At 46.1% G+C, this 19917-nt stretch overlaps 1 protein-coding gene across 1 annotated transcript in view; it reads left to right on the top strand.

The window, feature by feature from the left end:
- Positions 1-14859, top strand: part of SLC25A10 (solute carrier family 25 member 10) — a 31557-nt gene extending 16698 nt beyond the window's left edge. Inside the window, exons 6-11 of the mRNA XM_056549709.1 lie at positions 7027-7070; positions 7143-7213; positions 8806-8898; positions 12655-12732; positions 13984-14040; positions 14131-14859. Of these exons, the coding sequence (XP_056405684.1) occupies positions 7027-7070; positions 7143-7213; positions 8806-8898; positions 12655-12732; positions 13984-14040; positions 14131-14232 (445 nt within the window). The 3' untranslated portion in view covers positions 14233-14859. The remainder of the gene's footprint in view (positions 1-7026; positions 7071-7142; positions 7214-8805; positions 8899-12654; positions 12733-13983; positions 14041-14130) is intronic.
- Positions 14860-19917: the final 5058 nt, after the last annotated feature.

The following is a 19917-nucleotide window of genomic DNA, read 5'->3' as shown; positions in this document are numbered from 1 at the left end:
TATACATGATGCTGCCCCCACCATGATCACTGTAGGGATGGTATTGGTCAGGTGATGGGCAGTGCCTGGTTTCCCCCAGACATGATGCTGCACCCACCATGATCACTGTAGGGATGGTATTGGGCAGGTGATGAGCAGTGCCTGGTTTCCTCTATACATGATGCTGCCCCCACCATGATCACTGTAGGGATGGTATTGGGCAGGTGATGGGCAGTGCCTGGTTTCTTTCAGACATGATGCTGCCCCCACCATGATCACTGTAGAGATGGTATTGGGCAGGTGATGGGCAGTGCCCGGTTTCCTCCAGACATGATGCTGCCCCCACCATGATCACTGTAGGGATGGTATTGGGCAGGTGACGGGCAGTACCTGGTTTCCCCCAGACATGATGCTGCCCCCACCATGATCACTGTAGGGATGGTATTGGGCAGGTGATGGGCAGTGCCTGGTTTCCTCCAGACATGATGCTGCCCCCACCATTATCACTGTAGGGATGGTATTGGGCAGGTGATGGGCAGTGCCTGGTTTCCTCCAGACATGATGCTGCCCCCACCATGATCACTGTAGGGATGGTATTGGGCAGGTGATGGGCAGTACCTGGTTTCCTCCAGTTATGATGCTGCCCCCACCATGATCACTGTAGGGATGGTATTGGGCAGGTGACCTCCAGTACCTGGTTTCCCCCAGACATGATGCTGCCCCCACCATGATCACTGTAGGGATGGTATTGGGCAGGTGACGGGCAGTACCTGGTTTCCCCCAGACATGATGCTGCCCCCACCATGATCACTGTAGGGATGGTATTGAGCAGGTGATGGGCAGTGGCTGGTTTCCCCCAGACATGATGCTGCCCCCACCATGATCACTGTAGGGATGCTATTGGGCAGGTGATGGGCAGTGCCTGGTTTCCTCCAGTTATGATGCTGCCCCCACCATGATCACTGTAGGGATGGTATTGGACAGGTGATGGGCAGTGCCAGGTTTCCTCCAGACATGAAGCTGCCCCCACTATGATCACTGTAGGGATGGTATTGGGCAGGTGATGGGCAGTGCCTGGTTTCCTCCAGACATGATGCTGCCCCCACCATGATCACTGTAGGGATGGTATTAGGCAGGTGATGGGCAGTTCCTGGTCTCCTCCAGACATGATGCTGCCCCCAAATGATCACTGTAGAGATAGTATTGGGCAGGTGATGGGCAGTACCTGGTTTCCCCCAGACATGATGCTGCCCCCACCATGATCACTGTAGAGATGGTATTGGGCAGGTGATGGGCAGTGCCTGGTTTCCCCCAGACATGATTCTGCCTCCACCATGATCACTGTAGGGATGGTATTGGGCCGGTAATGGGCAGTGCCTGGTTTCCTCCAGACATGATGCTGCCCCCACCATGATCACTGTAGGGATGGTATTGGGCAGGTGACGGGCAGTACCTGGTTTCCCCCAGACATGATGCTGCCCCCACCATGATCACTGTAGAGATGGTATTGGGCAGGTGATGGGCAGTGCCTGGTTTCCCCCAGACATGATGCTGCCTCCACCATGATCACTGTAGGGATGGTATTGGGCAGGTGATGGGCAGTGCCTGGTTTCCTCCAGACATGATGCTGCCCCCACCATTATCACTGTAGGGATGGTATTGGGCAGGTGATGGGCAGTGCCTGGTTTCCTCCAGACATGATGCTGCCCCCACCATGATCACTGTAGGGATGGTATTGGGCAGGTGATGGGCAGTACCTGGTTTCCTCCAGTTATGATGCTGCCCCCACCATGATCACTGTAGGGATGGCATTGGGCAGGTGACCTCCAGTACCTGGTTTCCCCCAGACATGATGCTGCCCCCACCATGATCACTGTAGGGATGGTATTGGGCAGGTGACGGGCAGTACCTGGTTTCCCCCAGACATGATGCTGCCCCCACCATGATCACTGTAGGGATGGTATTGAGCAGGTGATGGGCAGTGGCTGGTTTCCCCCAGACATGATGCTGCCTCCACCATGATCACTGTAGGGATGCTATTGGGCAGGTGATGGGCAGTGCCTGGTTTCCTCCAGTTATGATGCTGCCCCCACCATGATCACTGTAGGGATGGTATTGGGCAGGTGATGGGCAGTGCCTGGTTTCCTCCAGACATGATGCTGCCCCCACCATGATCACTGTAGGGATGGTATTGGGCAGGTGATGGGCAGTTCCTGGTCTCCTCCAGACATGATGCTGCCCCCAAATGATCACTGTAGAGATAGTATTGGGCAGGTGATGGGCAGTACCTGGTTTCCCCCAGACATGATGCTGCCCCCACCATGATCACTGTAGAGATGGTATTGGGCAGGTGATGGGCAGTGCCTGGTTTCCCCCAGACATGATGCTGCCCCCACCATGATCACTGTAGGGATGGTATTGGGCAGGTGATGGGCAGTACCTGGTTTCCCCCAGACATGATGCTGCCCCCACCATGTTCACTGTAGGGATGGTATTGGGCAGGTGACGGGCAGTACCTGGTTTCCCCCAGACATGATGCTGCCCCCACCATGATCACTGTAGGGATGGTATTGAGCAGGTGATGGGCAGTACCTGGTTTCCCCCAGACATGATGCTGCCCCCACCATGATCACTGTAGAGATGGTATTGGGCAGGTGATGGGCAGTGCCTGGTTTCCCCCAGACATGATGCTGCCTCCACCATGATCACTGTAGGGATGGTATTGGGCAGGTGATGGGCAGTACCTGGTTTCCCCCAGACATGATGCTGCCCCCACCATGTTCACTGTAGGGATGGTATTGGGCAGGTGACGGGCAGTACCTGGTTTCCCCCAGACATGATGCTGCCCCCACCATGATCACTGTAGGGATGCTATTGGGCAGGTGATGGGCAGTGCCTGGTTTCCTCCAGTTATGATGCTGCCCCCACCATGATCACTGTAGGGATGGTATTGGGCAGGTGATGGGCAGTGCCTGGTTTCCCCCAGACATGATGCTGCCTCCACCATGATCACTGTAGGGATGGTATTGGGCAGGTGACGGGCAGTACCTGGTTTCCCCCAGACATGATGCTGCCCCCACCATGATCACTGTAGGGATGGTATTGGGCAGGTGATGGGCAGTGCCTGGTTTCCTCCAGACATGATGCTGCCCCCACCATGATCACTGTAGGGATGGTATTGGGCAGGTGATGGGCAGTACCTGGTTTCCTCCAGTTATGATGCTGCCCCCACCATGATCACTGTAGGGATGGTATTGGGCAGGTGACCTCCAGTACCTGGTTTCCCCCAGACATGATGCTGCCCCCACCATGATCACTGTAGGGATGGTATTGGGCAGGTGACGGGCAGTACCTGGTTTCCCCCAGACATGATGCTGCCTCCACCATGATCACTGTAGGGATGGTATTAGGCAGGTGATGGGCAGTGCCTGGTTTCCTCCAGTTATGATGCTGCCCCCACCATGATCACTGTAGGGATGGTATTGGGCAGGTGATGGGCAGTGCCTGGTTTCCTCCAGACATGAAGCTGCCCCCACCATGATCACTGTAGAGATAGTATTGGGCAGGTGATGGGCAGTGCCTGGTTTCCTCCAGACATGATGCTGCCCCCACCATGATCACTGTAGGGATGGTATTGGGCCGGTAATGGGCAGTGCCTGGTTTCCCCCAGACATGATTCTGCCCCCACCATGATCACTGTAGGGATGGTATTGGGCCGGTAATGGGCAGTGCCTGGTTTCCTCCAGACATGATGCTGCCCCCACCATGATCACTGTAGGGATGGTATTAGGCAGGTGATGGGCAGTTCCTGGTCTCCTCCAGACATGATGCTGCCCCCAAATGATCACTGTAGGGATGGTATTGGGCAAGTGATGGGCAGTACCTGGTTTCCCCCAGACATGATGCTGCCCCCACCATGATCACTGTAGAGATGGTATTCGGCAGGTGATGGGCAGTGCCTGGTTTCCCCCAGACATGATGCTGCCTCCACCATGATCACTGTAGGGATGGTATTGGGCAGGTGATGGGCAGTACCTGGTTTCCCCCAGACATGATGCTGCCCCCACCATGTTCACTGTAGGGATGGTATTGGGCAGGTGACGGGCAGTACCTGGTTTCCCCCAGACATGATGCTGCCCCCACCATGATCACTGTAGGGATGGTATTGAGCAGGTGATGGGCAGTGGCTGGTTTCCCCCAGACATGATGCTGCCTCCACCATGATCACTGTAGGGATGCTATTGGGCAGGTGATGGGCAGTGCCTGGTTTCCTCCAGTTATGATGCTGCCCCCACCATGATCACTGTAGGGATGGTATTGGGCAGGTGATGTGCAGTGCCTGATTTCCTCCAGACATGATGCTGTAGGGATGGTATTGGGCAGGTGATGAGCAGTGCCTGGTTTCCTCCAGACATGATGCTGCCCCCACCATGATCACTGTAGAGATGGTATTGGGCAGGTGATGGGCAGTGCCTGGTTTCCTCCAGACATGATGCTGCCCCCAAATGATCACTGTAGAGATAGTATTGGGCAGGTGATGGGCAGTGTCTGGTTTCCTCCAGACATGATGCTGCCCCCACCATGATCACTGTAGGGATGGTATTGGGCAGGTGATGGGCAGTGCCTGGTTTCCCCCAGACATGATGCTGCCTCCACCATGATCACTGTAGGGATGGTATTGGGCAGGTGATGGGCAGTACCTGGTTTCCTCCAGACATGATGCTGCCCCCACCATGATCACTGTAGGGATGATATTGGGCAGGTGATGGGCAGTACCTGGTTCCCTCCAGACATGATGCTGCCCCCACCATGATCACTGTAGAGATGGTATTGAGCAGGTGATGGGCAGTGCCTGGTTTCCTCCAGACATGATGCTGCCCCCACCATGATCACTGTAGGGATGGTATTGGGCAGGTGATGGGCAGTGCCTGGTTTCCTCCAGACATGATTCTGCCCCCACCATGATCACTGTAGGGATGGTATTGGGCAGGTGATGGGCAGTGCCTGGTTTCCCCCAGACATGATGCTGACTCCACCATGATCACTGTAGGGATGGTATTGGGCAGGTGATGGGCAGTGCCTGGTTTCCCCCAGACATGATGCTGTCCCCACCATGATCACTGTAGGGATGGTATTGGGCAGGTGATGGGCAGTACCTGGTTTCCCCCAGACATGATGCTGCCCCCACCATGATCACTGTAGGGAAGGTATTGGGCAGGTGATGGGCAGTGCCTGGTTTCCTCCAGACATGATGCTGCCCCCACCATGATCACTGTAGGGATGGTATTGGGCAGGTGATGGGCAGTACCTGGTTTCCTCCAGACATGATGCTGCCCCCACCATGATCACTGTAGGGATGGTATTGGGGAGGTGATGGGCAGTGCCTGGTTTCCCCCAGACATGATGCTGCCCCCACCATGATCACTGTAGAAATGGTATTGGGCAGGTGATGGGCAGTGCCTGGTTTCCTCCAGACATGATGCTGCCCCCACCATGATCACTGTAGTGATGGTATTGGGCAGGTGATGGGCAGTGCCTGGTTTCCTCCAGACATGATGCTGCCCCCACCATGATCACTGTAGGGATGGTATTGGGGAGGTGATGGGCAGTACCTGGTTTCCCCCAGACATGATGCTGCCCCCACCATGATCACTGTAGAAATGGTATTGGGCAGGTGATGGGCAGTGCCTGGTTTCCTCCAGACATGATGCTGCCCCCACCATGATCACTGTAGTGATGGTATTGGGCAGGTGATGGGCAGTGCCTGGTTTCCTCCAGACATGATGCTGCCCCCACCATGATCACTGTAGTGATGGTATTGGACAGGTGATGGGCAGTGCCTGGTTTCCTCCAGACATGATGCTGCCCCCACCATGATCACTGTAGGGATGGTATTGTACAGGTGATGGGCAGTGCCGGGTTTCCTCCAGATATGATGCTGCCCCCACCATGATCACTGTAGGGATGGTATTGGGCAGGTGATGGGCAGTGCCGGGTTTCCTCCAGATATGATGCTGCCCCCACCATGATCACTGTAGGGATTACTTTTTGGAAGTTTCTTCATTCTACACACAGGATATTTGGAGCTCAGTCACAGTGACCATTGGGTTCGTGGTCACCTCTCTTATCATGGCCCTTTCCCCTCATTACTCATTTTGGTGGGACAGCAGCTCTAGGAAGAATCTTTGTTGTTCTGGCTGTCTTCAAATCTCTGGCCCCCCCCACACAATCCTGTATCTGATCTCTACAGGCAGTTCTTTCCACCTCATGGCTTGGTGTTTGCTCTGATATACATTGTCGGCTGTGGCACCTTATATAGACAGGACTGTGTCTTGTCCAATCAGATGAATTTACCCCAGGTGACTCCAATTAGGGTGGAGAAACATCTCGGAGATGATCGAGAGAAATGGGAGGAGCCTGAGCTAAATTTCTAGTGTCACATTAAGGGTCTGAATACTTACGACCAGGTGATGATTTTAATTTTTCATTTGTCATTTTATCACTTTGTGTCATTATGGTTAATTGTATTGATTATAGAATGATGGGGGGGGGGGGGGAGGACTTTATTTTGTGTGTGTGTGTGTATATATATATATATATATATATATATATATATATACATATAGTGTGCGATTTTTTTATTTTTTATAATTGCATTTTTTATATTGATAATATACAGCATTTATTCTGTAAATATACATGTATATATATTAGAATATATGCTGTATATTATCATGATTTATTATAAAAAAATACAAATATTTATTATAAAAAAAGAATATATATAAAAAAATTATAATAAGACATGTGTTTTTTTTATAATAAATAATGATAGTCTATAGAATATATGCTGTATATTATCATTGTTATAAAAAAAAATATTATTTATTATTGAGATATATATAGTTGTTGTTGTTGTTGTTGTTGTTGTTGTTGTTGTTGTTGTTGTTGTTGTTGTTGTTGTTGTTGTTGTTGTTGTTGTTGTTGTTTTGCACTTTTTTTTTATTTTTATAAATGAAGTATTGTTTTTTTCCCCCGTTTCTCCAGTTATGCCCATGCACTGGACGGCATGTACCGCGTCATCCGAGAAGGTAACGCTCCTGTAGACATGGTCCTCCCTGCGCTGTGAATGTGATGGTAACCTATTGTTGTTGTCTATCTAGAGGGGTTCCGGAAGCTTTTCTCCGGGGGCACCATGGCGTCCAGCAGAGGGGCCCTTGTAACAGTGGGACAGGTGAGATCTCTAGCGCCCCCTCAGTGTTGTAGATATTGACTTGTGGAGGTCTGGACTCTTCTTCTCTGTGATAAGTGAGCGGCCTATGGGACAAATGTAAAGTCTATGGCAAGTGCTTCCCAACTAGGCTGCCTCCAGCTGTTGCAAAACTACAACTCCCAGCATGCCCGGACAGCCGAAGGCTGTCCGGGAATGCTGGGAGTTGTAGTTTTGAAACAGCTGGAGGCACCCTGTTTGGGAAACACTGGTCTATGGTCTGTACATTGCTTGTAGTTTTGAAACAGCTGGAGGCACCCTGTTTGGGAAACACTGGTCTATGGTCTGTACATTGCTTGTAGTTTTAAACAGCTGGAGGCACCCTGTTTGGGAAACACTGGTCTATGGTCTGTACATTGCTTGTAGTTTTGAACAGCTGGAGGCACCCTGTTGGGAAACACTGGTCTATGGTCTGTACATTGCTATGGGTTGTCATGGCGATGTGAGAACCAGAGCTGTTGAACGTTTCTGTTCCTTTGTGTCAGTAATCACTTACAGGTTTGGGAAGGGGGAGGAGGGGGGGTGTCTTGGCCCCTTTTTATTTTTCCAGAATCCGGCACTATAAAGGGGTCACCCAGTATTAGGAGAACATAGCTGCTTTCTCTGTATAAATTGAACAGAGCTGACCTGTAATACCACACACAACCTAAGGGCAGCTGTGGCGCTGTTTTTGCTACAAATCCGCTCTGTTCCTATTTCTGTTCCTGGATATTTAGTAGTTACAGTTTCCTTTTAAAGGGGTACTCCACTAGAGGGGGGGAAAAAAAAAAAAAAAATATATATATATATATATATATATATATATATATATATATATATAATATATATATAATATATAATATATAATATATATATATATATGTGTGTGTGTGTGTCTGTTTAACTTTCTGGCACCAGTTGATTTAAAAAAAAAAAAAAAAAAAAAAAAAAAAAAATTCATTATATATATATGTATACAGGGTAGATAGATATAGATATATATATATCTCTATCTAATTATAAATAATAATATATAAGTATGTGTATATATTATCATTTTTAATTTTTAATAAATAAATATATATATATATATTATATTTTTTTCTTTTTTTTTAATCAACTGGTGCCAGAAAGTTAAACAGATGTGTAAATGACTTCTATTAAAAAATCTTAATCCTTCCAGTATTTATTAGCTGCTGTTATGATCCACAGGAAGTTTTTTTCTTTTTGAATTTCCTTTCTGCCTGACCACAGTGCTCTCTGCTGACACATCTGTCCTTATTAGGAACTGTCCAGAGTAGGAGCAAATCCCCATAGAAAACCTATCCTACAATGGACAGTTCCTGAGATGGACAGAGGCGTCAGCAGAGAGCACTGTGGTCAGACAGGAAAGAAATTCAAAAAGAAAATAACTCCTTTGGATCATAACAGCAGCTGATAAGTACTGAAAGGATTAAGATTTTTTAATAGAAGTGAATTACAAATCTGTTAAACTTTCTGTCACTGGTTGATTTAAAAAATAAATAAATAAATAAAAAAATGTATGATTCTCCTTGTTGCCCCCTTGTGTCTCGCAGTTGGCCTGTTACGATCAAGCCAAGCAATTTGTCCTGAACACCGGTTTCCTGTCTGACAACATTTTCACACACTTCTTGGCCAGTTCTATTGCGGTGAGTTTATTTTTTTAGGGGATAAGTGACTAATCGCAGGGGTCCGACCATTGATTGCATGGCAGGTCTTGCACCCCTCCGGCCCCCAGGAGAAGGTCTTGCACCCCTCCGGCCCCCAGGAGACGGTCTTGCACCCCTCCGGCCCCCAGGAGAAGGTTTTGCACCCCTCCGGCCCCCAGGAGAAGGTTTTGCACCCCTCCGGCCCCCAGGAGAAGGTTTTGCACCCCCTCCGGCCCCCAGGAGAAGGTCTTGCCACCCCTCCGGCCCCCCAGGAGACGGTCTTGCAACCCCTCCGGCCCCCAGGAGAAGGTTTTGCACCCCCTCCGGCCCCCAGGAGAAGGTTTTGCACCCCTCCGGCCCCCAGGAGAAGGTTTTGCACCCCTCCGGCCCCCAGGAGAAGGTCTTGCACCCCCTCCGGCCCCCAGGAGAAGGTCTTGCACCCCTCCGGCCCCCAGGAGAAAGTCTTGCACCCCTCCGGCCCCCAGGAGAAGGTCTTGCACCCCTCCGGCCCCCAGGAGAAGGTTTTGCACCCCTCCGGCCCCCAGGAGAAGGTTTTGCACCCCTCCGGCCCCCAGGAGAAGGTCTTGCACCCCCTCCGGCCCCCAGGAGACGGTCTTGCACCCCTCCGGCCCCCAGGAGAAGGTTTTGCACCCCTCCGGCCCCCAGGAGAAGGTTTTGCACCCCTCCGGCCCCCAGGAGAAGGTTTTGCAACCCTCCGGCCCCCAGGAGAAGGTCTTGCACCCCTCCGGCCCCCAGGAGAAGGTCTTGCACCCCTCCGGCCCCCAGGGAGAAAGTCTTGCACCCCCTCCGGGCCCCCAGGAGAAGGTCTTGCACCCCTCCGGCCCCCAGGAGAAGGTCTTGCACCCCTCCGGCCACCCAGGAGAAGGTTTTTGCACCCCTCCGGCCCCCAGGAGAAGGTTTTGCACCCCTCCGGCCCCCAGGAGAAGGTCTTGCACCCCTCCGGCCCCCAGGAGAAGGTCTTGCACCCCTCCGGCCCCCAGGAGAAGGTCTTGCACCCCTCCGGCCCCCAGGAGAAGGTCTTGCACCCCTCCGGCCCCCAGGAGAAGGTCTTGCACCCCTCCGGCCCCCAGGAGAAGGTCTTGCACCCCTCCGGCCCCCAGGAGAAGGTCTTGCACCCCCTCCGGCCCCCAGGAGAAGGTCTTGCACCCCTCCGGCCCCCAGGAGAAGGTCTTGCACCCCTCCGGCCCCCAGGAGAAGGTCTTGCACCCCTCCGGCCCCCAGGAGAAGGTCTTGCACCCCTCCGGCCCCCAGGAGAAGGTCTTGCACCCCTCCGGCCCCCAGGAGAAGGTCTTGCACCCCTCCGGCCCCCAGGAGAAGGTCTTGCACCCCTCCGGCCCCCAGGAGAAGGTCTTGCACCCCTCCGGCCCCCAGGAGAAGGTCTTGCACCCCTCCGGCCCCCCAGGAGAAGGTCTTGCACCCCTCCGGCCCCCAGGAGAAGGTCTTGCACCCCTCCGGCCCCCCAGGAGAAGGTCTTGCACCCCCTCCGGCCCCCAGGAGAAGGTCTTGCACCCCTCCGGCCCCCAGGAGAAGGTCTTGCACCCCCTCCGGCCCCCCAGGAGAAGGTCTTTGCACCCCTCCGGCCCCCAGGAGAAGGTCTTGCACCCCTCCGGCCCCCAGGAGAAGGTCTTGCACCCCTCCGGCCCCCAGGAGAAGGTCTTGCACCCCTCCGGCCCCCAGGAGAAGGTTTTGCACCCCTCCGGCCCCCAGGAGAAGGTCTTGCACCCCGAAGGCCCCATTCACACAGCATTTTTTTTTTTGTTTTTTTTTCGACCGCCCGGAAATGCGCCATCTCCATAGACGACGAAATTTCCGTGGCAGATGTTTCCGGCGCGGAAACTCTACCTTGTGCCTGATGCCGCAGAATCTCATTGAAAACAATAGGAGTCTGGCGCAACAGAATTTCCCCATTTTTCTGCAGCGTTCTGCTTGGCGATTCCTCCGTGTGAATAGGGCCTCAGCGTGGGAGCGGAGGGACGGCGAGTGGGATTTGTATTATTGTCTTTTGGAGGGTACTACTTAATTTGGGCATGTACTTTATAGGTTATGACCACCTACCTACTGGGGGCTCCTACCTAATAGCTTGTAGGGGGAATCCCTACCTACATACTGGTGGCTTCTACCTAGTAGGGAGATTACCTACCTACTGGGGAGGGGGCTTCTAACTAATAGAGGGAGGGCATTACCTACCGTGGGATTCCCTACCTACCTAATAGGGGGGATTCCATAACAGCTGGGGGTGTCTACCGAATACCTTGTAGGGGGATTCACTGCCTACATACTGGGGGATTACCTACTTGCCTACTGGGGGGGGGTGGGGGGGATTCTACCTTATAGGGGGGTAGTCTCTAGTTACTAGAGGGGCTTCCCTTCCTGAGTGGCTTCTACCTAATAGGGGGTGGGGATTATCTACCTACCTACTAGGGGCTTCTACCTAATAGAGGTATTCACCTACCTACTGGGAGCTTCTTCCTAGTAAGTTTTTTTTTCTACCTACTGGGGGCTTCTTCCTAATACGGAAGATTCTCTACCTACTGGGGGCTTCTACCTAATACGGGGGATTCCTTACCAACTGGGGGTTTCTACCTAGTAGGGGGGGATTCCCTACCTACTGGGGCTTCTACCTAATAGGGGGAGGGGATTACTTACCTACCGGGGGCTTTTTCCTAGTAGGGGGATTCCCTATCTACTGGGGGCTTCCACTTAGTAGAGGGGATTACCTACCTTTCTTCCTACTGGGGGCTTTTTCCTAGTAGGGGGATTCCCAACCTATCTACCTACCTATTGGGGGCTTCTACCTAATGGGAGATTCTCTACCTTCTTGGGGCTTCTTCCTAATATGGGAGATTCTTTACCTACTGGGGGCTTCTACCTACTACTACTACTTCCCTACCTAGCAGGGGGGATTCCCTACCTATCTACCTAATAGGGGGGGATTCCCAACTATCTTAATTATAAGTGTCAGTGAGGGCCTCATGTTCGACTTTCACTTAAAGGGGTATTCCAGGCAAAAAACTTTTTATATATACATATATATATATATTATCAACTGGCTCTGGAAAGTTAAACAGATTTGTAAATTACTTCTATTAAAAAATCTTAATCCTTCCAATAGTTATTAGCTTCTGAAGTTTTCTGTCTAACTGCTCAATGATGATGTCACGTCCCGGGATCTGTGCATGATGGGAAAATATCCCCATAGGAACTGCACAGCTCCCGGGACGTGAATCATCAGAGAGCAGTTAGACAGAAAACAGCAACTCAACTTCAGAAGCTAATAACTATTGGAAGGATTAAGATTTTTTTAATAGAAGTAATTTACAAATCTGTTTAATTTTCCGGAGCCAGTTGATATATCAAAAAAAAAAGTTTGGGCCTGGAATAGCCCTTTAAGGCTTCACACAGTCTAGAGTCGCCTCTGCTGTCACATGACATAAAAGAAATAAAGTATTATATATATATGTACATATCTATCATAGAACATTTTTACATAATTGGGATTCTCTACCTACCAGGGACCTTTACCTGTTGCAAAACTACAACCCCCAGCATGCCGGACAGCCAACGGCTGTCCGGGCATGCTGGGAGTTGTAGTTTTGCAATATCTAGAGGTCCACAGATATCCAGCCACATGCATTGAACTGTAAACATAGGAAACCGTTATACTTAGAATCCCTTATTCCCGTGCCAAGAAGCTGTAGTAGTAGTAGATATTAACCCTTCTTCTGTCCCGTGCAGGGCGGATGTGCTACATTCCTATGTCAGCCCCTGGACGTCCTGAAAACACGACTGATGAATTCCAAGGGGGAATACAGGGTAAGATCCGAGATCTCTGGTTTATACAGCAAAAGGAAAAAAAAATTAAGTATTTGCCCAACCCCCTCCCCCCCTACCGATTTTTTTTTTGTACATTTGCGCACTGACAAAGAAATGATCCGTCTATAATCTTAATGGTCGGTTCATTTAAACAGCGAGAGACCGAAAAACAACCCCAAAAATCCAGAAAAAATGCATTTCACATAAGCTGGCTGTCCGGGCATGCTGGGAGTTGTAGTTTTGCGATATCTAGAGGTCTGCAGTTAGGAAACCATTGCCCCGAAATCCAGCTGCTTGATTGATTTTTTGCTTCTGTGGACAGGTGTCTATTTATACAGGTAACAAGCTGAGATTAGGAGCACTCCCTTTAAGGGGGTACTCCCCTGCCGCAGCGTTCGGAACATTTTGTTCTGAATGCATGGAGCGGCCGCTGGGGGGGTTGTGACGTCACGCTACACCACGCCTCCTCAATGCAAGTCTATGGGAGGGGGCGTGACTGCCGTCACGCCCCCTCCCATAGACTTGCATTGAGGGGGGCGTGGCGAGACGTCACAAGGTGCGTGGTTTAGATGTCACGACCCCATTATTCTAAGGGTGCGTTCCCACTTGGCATATACACAGCGTGTTTCACGCTGCGTAAAATTTACAGCAACAGCGCTGCGTATTCCTCGCTCACTATACACTCAGGACTTTCTGGCAGCAGCCCTGTGTGTGCAGTGAGTTTTGGAGGCGGGGCCGTGTGCCGACGTGATTGTGACACACGGCTCCGCCTCCAAAACTCACTGCACACACAGGGCTGCCATCGGAAAGCCCTGTGTGTATAGTGAGCGAGGAATACGCAGCGTACTTCCTGCTGCTGCCATAAATTTTGCGCAGCGTGAAATGCACTGCGTATACGCCAAGTGGGAACGCACCCTTAATGAACACCGGGTGTTGCTGGACCCCCACGATCAGACATCTTATCCGCTATCCTTTGGATAGGGGATAAGATGTTTAGGGGGCAGAGTACCCCTTCAAGAGAGTGCTCCTAATCTCAACCTGTTAGCTGTATAAAAGACTCCTGGGAGCCAAAAAATCTTGCTGATCCATAGGGGGTCAAATACTTATGCAAATCATTCAGAACTCATTTTAAATGCGTTTTTCTGGATTTTTTTAATGTGTATGGGAAAAGGTATTAATAATTTTTTATGTTTTTTTTTTTTGCATTACCCACTTGTAAATCTCTTCTTTTTATAATGTCTGTCGGTTTAGGGGGTCGCACACTGTGCAATGGAGACGGCAAAGCTGGGACCACTGGCCTTTTATAAGGTGACTCACAAGCCTGAGGATGTCTTTGTTTTTTTTTTGAGGTAGGTGGCGCTGTTCTCTAACCATTTCACTTTTTTTCCTGGGCCGCAGGGTCTCGTTCCCGCCGGGATCAGACTGGTCCCTCACACAGTCCTGACCTTCGTGTTCCTGGAGCAGCTGCGGAAATATTTCGGAATCCCAGTTCCTGTATAATACTGGTCGTGGGATTGTGACGGGGTCCGACCTTTGCTCCCACTACTAGTCAGGACGCGAGGACCAACAGTGTCGCCCGTATCCTTGCTTCTTCTTGGGCCGACGGATTCTGCTTCAGTGAAGTCGATTTCCCCCCTTCAAGAATGGAACGGATGAGTTTACCGGGAGAAAACTTCGCTAACCAATGAGAACTGTAGAATTAATACCATGTGATCATGTTAATTTAAAGGGGTACTCCGGTGGAAAGAAAAATTCCTAATCAACTGGAGCCAGAAAGTTATACAGATTTGTAAATTACTTCTATATAAATATCTTAATCCTTCCAGTACTTATCAGCTGCTGTATGCTTCACAAGAAGTTGTGTAGTCCTTTCTGCCTGATGTCCCATACAAGTCTATAGGAAAGTTAGAGTTTTAAACTACTTCTATATAAAAATCTTAATCCTTCCATTACTTATCAGCTGCTGTATGCTACAGAGGAAGTTGTGTAGCTCTTTCCAGTCTGACCTCAGTGCTCTCTGCTGACACCTCTGTCCATGTCAGGAACTGTCCAGAACATTAACAAATCCCTATAGCAAACCTATGGACAGTTCCTGACATGGACAGAGGTGTCAGCAGAGAGCACTGTGGTCAGACTGGAAAGAACTACACAACTTCCTCTGTAGCATACAGCAGCTGATAAGTACTGGAAAGATTAAAGGGGTATTCCAGTAAAAAAAACATTTTATCATTTATAATCTGGCTCCAGAAATGTAAACAGATTTGTAAATTACTTCTGTAAAAAAAAAAAAGTCTTAATCCTTCCAGTACTTATTAGCTGCTGAAGTTGAGTTGTTGTTGTTTTTCTGTCTGACCACAGTGCTCTCTGCTGACACCCTCTGTTTGTATCAGGAACTGTGCAGAGCAGGAACAAATCCCCATAGCAAACCTATCTTGCTCTGGACAGTTCCTGACACGGACAGAAGTGTCAGCAGAGAGCACTGTAGTCAGACAGAAAACAACAACTCAACTTCAGCAGCTAAGTACTGGAAGGATTAAGATTTTTTTTTTTTTTTTTTAAGAAGTAATTTACAAATCTGTTTACATTTCTGGAGCCAGATGATATGGAAAAAAAAATAGAATGTTTTTTTTTACTGGAATACCCCTTTAATCTTTCCACTACTTAGTGGTCAGACTGGAAAGAACTACACAACTTCCTATGGAGCATACAGCAGCTAAGTACTGGAAGGATTAAGGTTTTTATATAGAAGTTAATTATAAATCTCCATAACTTTCTGGAACCAGTCGATTTGAAGAAAAAAAAAAAAAAAAAAAATTTCCACCGGAGTGCCCCTTTAAATCTAATAATAATCCCGGGGGCGCGTACATGATTCCTAACAACTATTACAAAAAAAAATAACTTTCCCGTAACCCTAAAAGTTGACCTGAGCCATAAACAACTACACCCGGGTTACTAGAATTCTTATTCAGCTGCCAAAGTTGCACGAAGACGCAGCCGCCAAAACGTCAGGCGCCAATGTAGAATATTGTTCTCTTAGAGGCCGATGGTCATGTGGTAATTCACGCTGCGCCGTCCTGACCTGCTAATCCCGATCACTGGAGACTTTTTTTCGTTTTTTTTTGCCTTGGCTGCATAATCTTTATGTCTCGTCGGTAATAATAGTGTTTTTACGAGGAGTCGGAATGAGGACATTTTAATCGGAAGCACTTGTGATTTGGTAAACGTAGGGTTAATATTTGCCAAGGATCGAAAAACGTATAGTGTTAATTAAATCAGTGTAATATTAATGAATAAAATGAACGGTTTTATTAACAGCGTTGTCATTCTTCTAATGTGAATACAAACAAAAATAACCAGAACCATAAATATATAAATATATATTAGAGATGAGCGAACTTACAGTAAATTCGATTCGTCACGAACTTCTCGGCTCGGCGGTTGATGACTTATCCTGCATAAATTAGTTCAGCTTTCCGGTGCTCCGGTGGGCTGGAAAAGGTGGATACAGTCCTAGGAAAGAGTCTCCTAGGACTGTATCCACCTTTTCCAGCCCACCGGAGCACCGGAAAGCTGAACTAATTTATGCAGGATAAGTCATCAACTGCCGAGCCGAGAAGTTCGTGACGAATCGAATTTACTGTAAGTTCGCTCATCTCTAATATAGATCTATATATAATACCCGTCCCCCTTCTCTCTAAACCAGTGGTCTTCAAACTGTGGCCCTCCAGATGTTGCAAAACTACAATTCCCAGCATGCCCGGACAGCCGTTGGCTGTCCGGGCATGCTGGGAGTTGTAGTTTTGCAACATCTGGAGGGCCACAGTTTGAAGACCACTGCTCTAAACATCCAGTAATCCAGGCTACATGATAGTCCTGTCAAGGTGCTAATACATCATTTACTTCCTATGGGCTCATTCACACTTCATCTCATATTAAAGGGTTAATCCACTGGAAAACATTTTTTATTTTTTTTATTTATTTTTTTAATCCACTGATGCCAGAAAGTTAAACAGATTTGTAAATTACTTCTATTAAAAAATCTTAATCCTTCCAGTACTTATTAGTTGCTGTATTTTTTGAATTTCCTTTCTGTCTGACCACAGTGCTCTCTGCTGACACCTCTGTCCATTTTAGGAACTGTCCAGAGCAGCATAGGTTTTCTATGGAGATTACATTTGTTAATGACTTCTATTTAAAACTCTTAATCCTTTCAGTACTTATCAGCTGCTGTATGCTCCGAAAAAAGTTCTTTTTTCTTTGAATTTCTTTTCTGTCTGACCACAGTGCTCTCTGCTGACACCTTTGTCCATGTCAGGGACTGTCCAAAGCAGGACCAAATCCCCATAGCAAACCTGGCATGGACAGAGGTGTCAGCAGAGAGCACTGTGGTCAGACAGAAAAGAAATTCAAAAAGAAAAGAACTTCCTGCGGAGCAAACTACAGCTGATAAGTACAGTTAGGATTAAGAGTTTTAAATAGAAGTCATTTACAAATTTAATCTCCATAGAAAACATATGCTGCTCTGGACAGTTCTTAAAATGGACAGAGGTGTCAGCAGAGAGCACTGTGGTCATGATGTCAGCAGAGAGCTCTGTGTTTCAAAAAGAAAATAATTTCCTCTGTACTATTCAGCAGCTAATAAGTACTGGAAGGATTAAGATATTTTTTTAATAGAAGTAATTTACAAATCTGTTTAACTTTCTGGCACCAGTTGATTAAAAAAAATAAAAAAGTTTTCCAGGGGAGTACCCCTTTAATACATGTTGATTCCATTTTATTCGCCATTGAAAAAAACACTGCCACTATGTTTGTTATTCACATACAAACATAATATTTATTTACCGTATTTGTTAATTTATTTAAAGTGTTTTTTTTTATTAATTCATTAATGTATGTATTTTTCTATAGTTTGTTTATTCATTTGAGATAAATAGATAATTTTTTTATTTTATTTTATTTTATTTTGCACTTATCGGGATGGATACCTGGCATGTTTAGGGCATCCATATCGATACAGTAGAGGGTTAACATGCATATGTTTTCTGTATTATTACTTCCATATTTCAGTAACATCACCATTTTTATATATATTTATCTATCTATCTATATATATATATATATATATATATATATATATATATATATATATCTATCTGTGTATATATATATATATGTATATATATATCTGTGTATATATATATATATATGTATATATATATCTGTGTATATATATGTATATGTATGTATATGTATATATATATATATATATATATATATATATATATATATATATATATATATATATATATATATATAATTATTTGTGTGTGTACAGTCATGGCGGTAAATGTTGTCCCCCCTGAAATGTTTCTATAAAATGAAGTATTTCTCACAGAAAAGGATTGCAGTGACACATGTTTTGCTATACACATGTTTATTCCCTTTGTGTATATATATATATATATAGATCTCCTCTCCTCTGTATATATATATATATTGCAGTGACACATGTTTTGCTATACACATGTTTATTCCCTTTGTGTATATATATATAGATCTCCTCTCCTCTGTATATATATATATATATATATATATATATATAGATCTCCTCTCCTCTGTATATATATATAGATCTCCTCTCCTCTGTGTGTGTATATATATATATATATATATATATATATATATATATATATATATATAGATCTCCTCTCCTCTGTATATATATATATATTGCAGTGACACATGTTTTGCTATACACATGTTTATTCCCTTTGTGTATATATATATAGATCTCCTCTCCTCTGTATATATATATATATAGATCTCCTCTCCTCTGTATATATATATATATATAGATCTCCTCTCCTCTGTATATATATATATAGATCTCCTCTCCTCTGTATATATATATATAGATCTCCTCTCCTCTGTATATATATATATATAGATCTCCTCTCCTCTGTATATATATATATATATATATAGATCTCCTCTCCTCTGTATATATATATATATAGATCTCCTCTCCTCTGTATATATATATATATATAGATCTCCTCTCCTCTGTGTATATATATATATATATATATATATATATATATATATATATATATATATATATATATAGATCTCCTCTCCTCTGTATATATATATATATATATATATATATATATATATATATATTGCAGTAACACATGTTTTGCTATACACATGTTTATTCCCTTTGTGTGTGTGTGTATATATATATATATATATATATATATATATATATATATATATAGATCTCCTGTCCTCTGTGTGTGTGTATATATATATATAATATAGATCTCCTCTCCTCTGTGTATATATATATTGCAGTAACACATGTTTTGCTATACACATGTTTATTCCCTTTGTGTGTGTGTGTGTGTGTGTGTGTGTGTGTGTGTATATATATATATATATATATATATATATATATATATATATATATATGTATGTATATATATCTCCTCTCCTCTGTGTGTATATATATATTGCAGTAACACATGTTTTGCTATACACATGTTTATTCCCTTTGTGTATATATATATATATATATATATATATATATATATATATATATATATATATATATATAGATCTCCTCTCCTCTGTATATATATATATTGCAGTAACACATGTTTTGCTATATACATGTTTATTCCCTTTGTGTGTATTGGAACTAAACCAAAAAAGGAGGAAAAAAGCAAATTGGACAAAATGTCACCAAACTCCAAAAATGGTCTGGACAAAATTATTGGCACCTTTCAAAATTGTGGATAAATAAGATTGTTTCAAGCATGTGATGTTCCTTTATACTCACCTGGGGCAAGTAACAGGTGTGGGCAATATAAATATCACACCTGAAAGCAGATAAAAAGGAGAGAAGTTCACTTAGTCTTTGCATTGTGTGTCTGTGTGGGCCACACTAAACATGGACAACAGAAAGAGGAGAAGAGAACTGTCTGAGGACCTGAGAACCAAAATTGTGGAAAAATATCAACAATCTCCAGGTGACAAGTCCATCTCCAGAGATCTAGATTTGTCTTTGTCCACAGTGCGCAACATTATCAAGAAGTTTGCAACCCATGGCACTGTAGATAATCTCCCTGGACGTGGACGGAAGAGAAAAATTTATGAAAGGTGTCAACACAGGATAGTCTG

Source organism: Hyla sarda, chromosome 13 (assembly GCF_029499605.1).
Source record: "Hyla sarda isolate aHylSar1 chromosome 13, aHylSar1.hap1, whole genome shotgun sequence".
In the NCBI taxonomy this organism is placed as follows: Eukaryota; Metazoa; Chordata; class Amphibia; order Anura; family Hylidae; genus Hyla; species Hyla sarda.
Note: the sequence above shows the minus strand (reverse complement) of the source record. Positions and strands in the feature narration are given on the sequence as shown.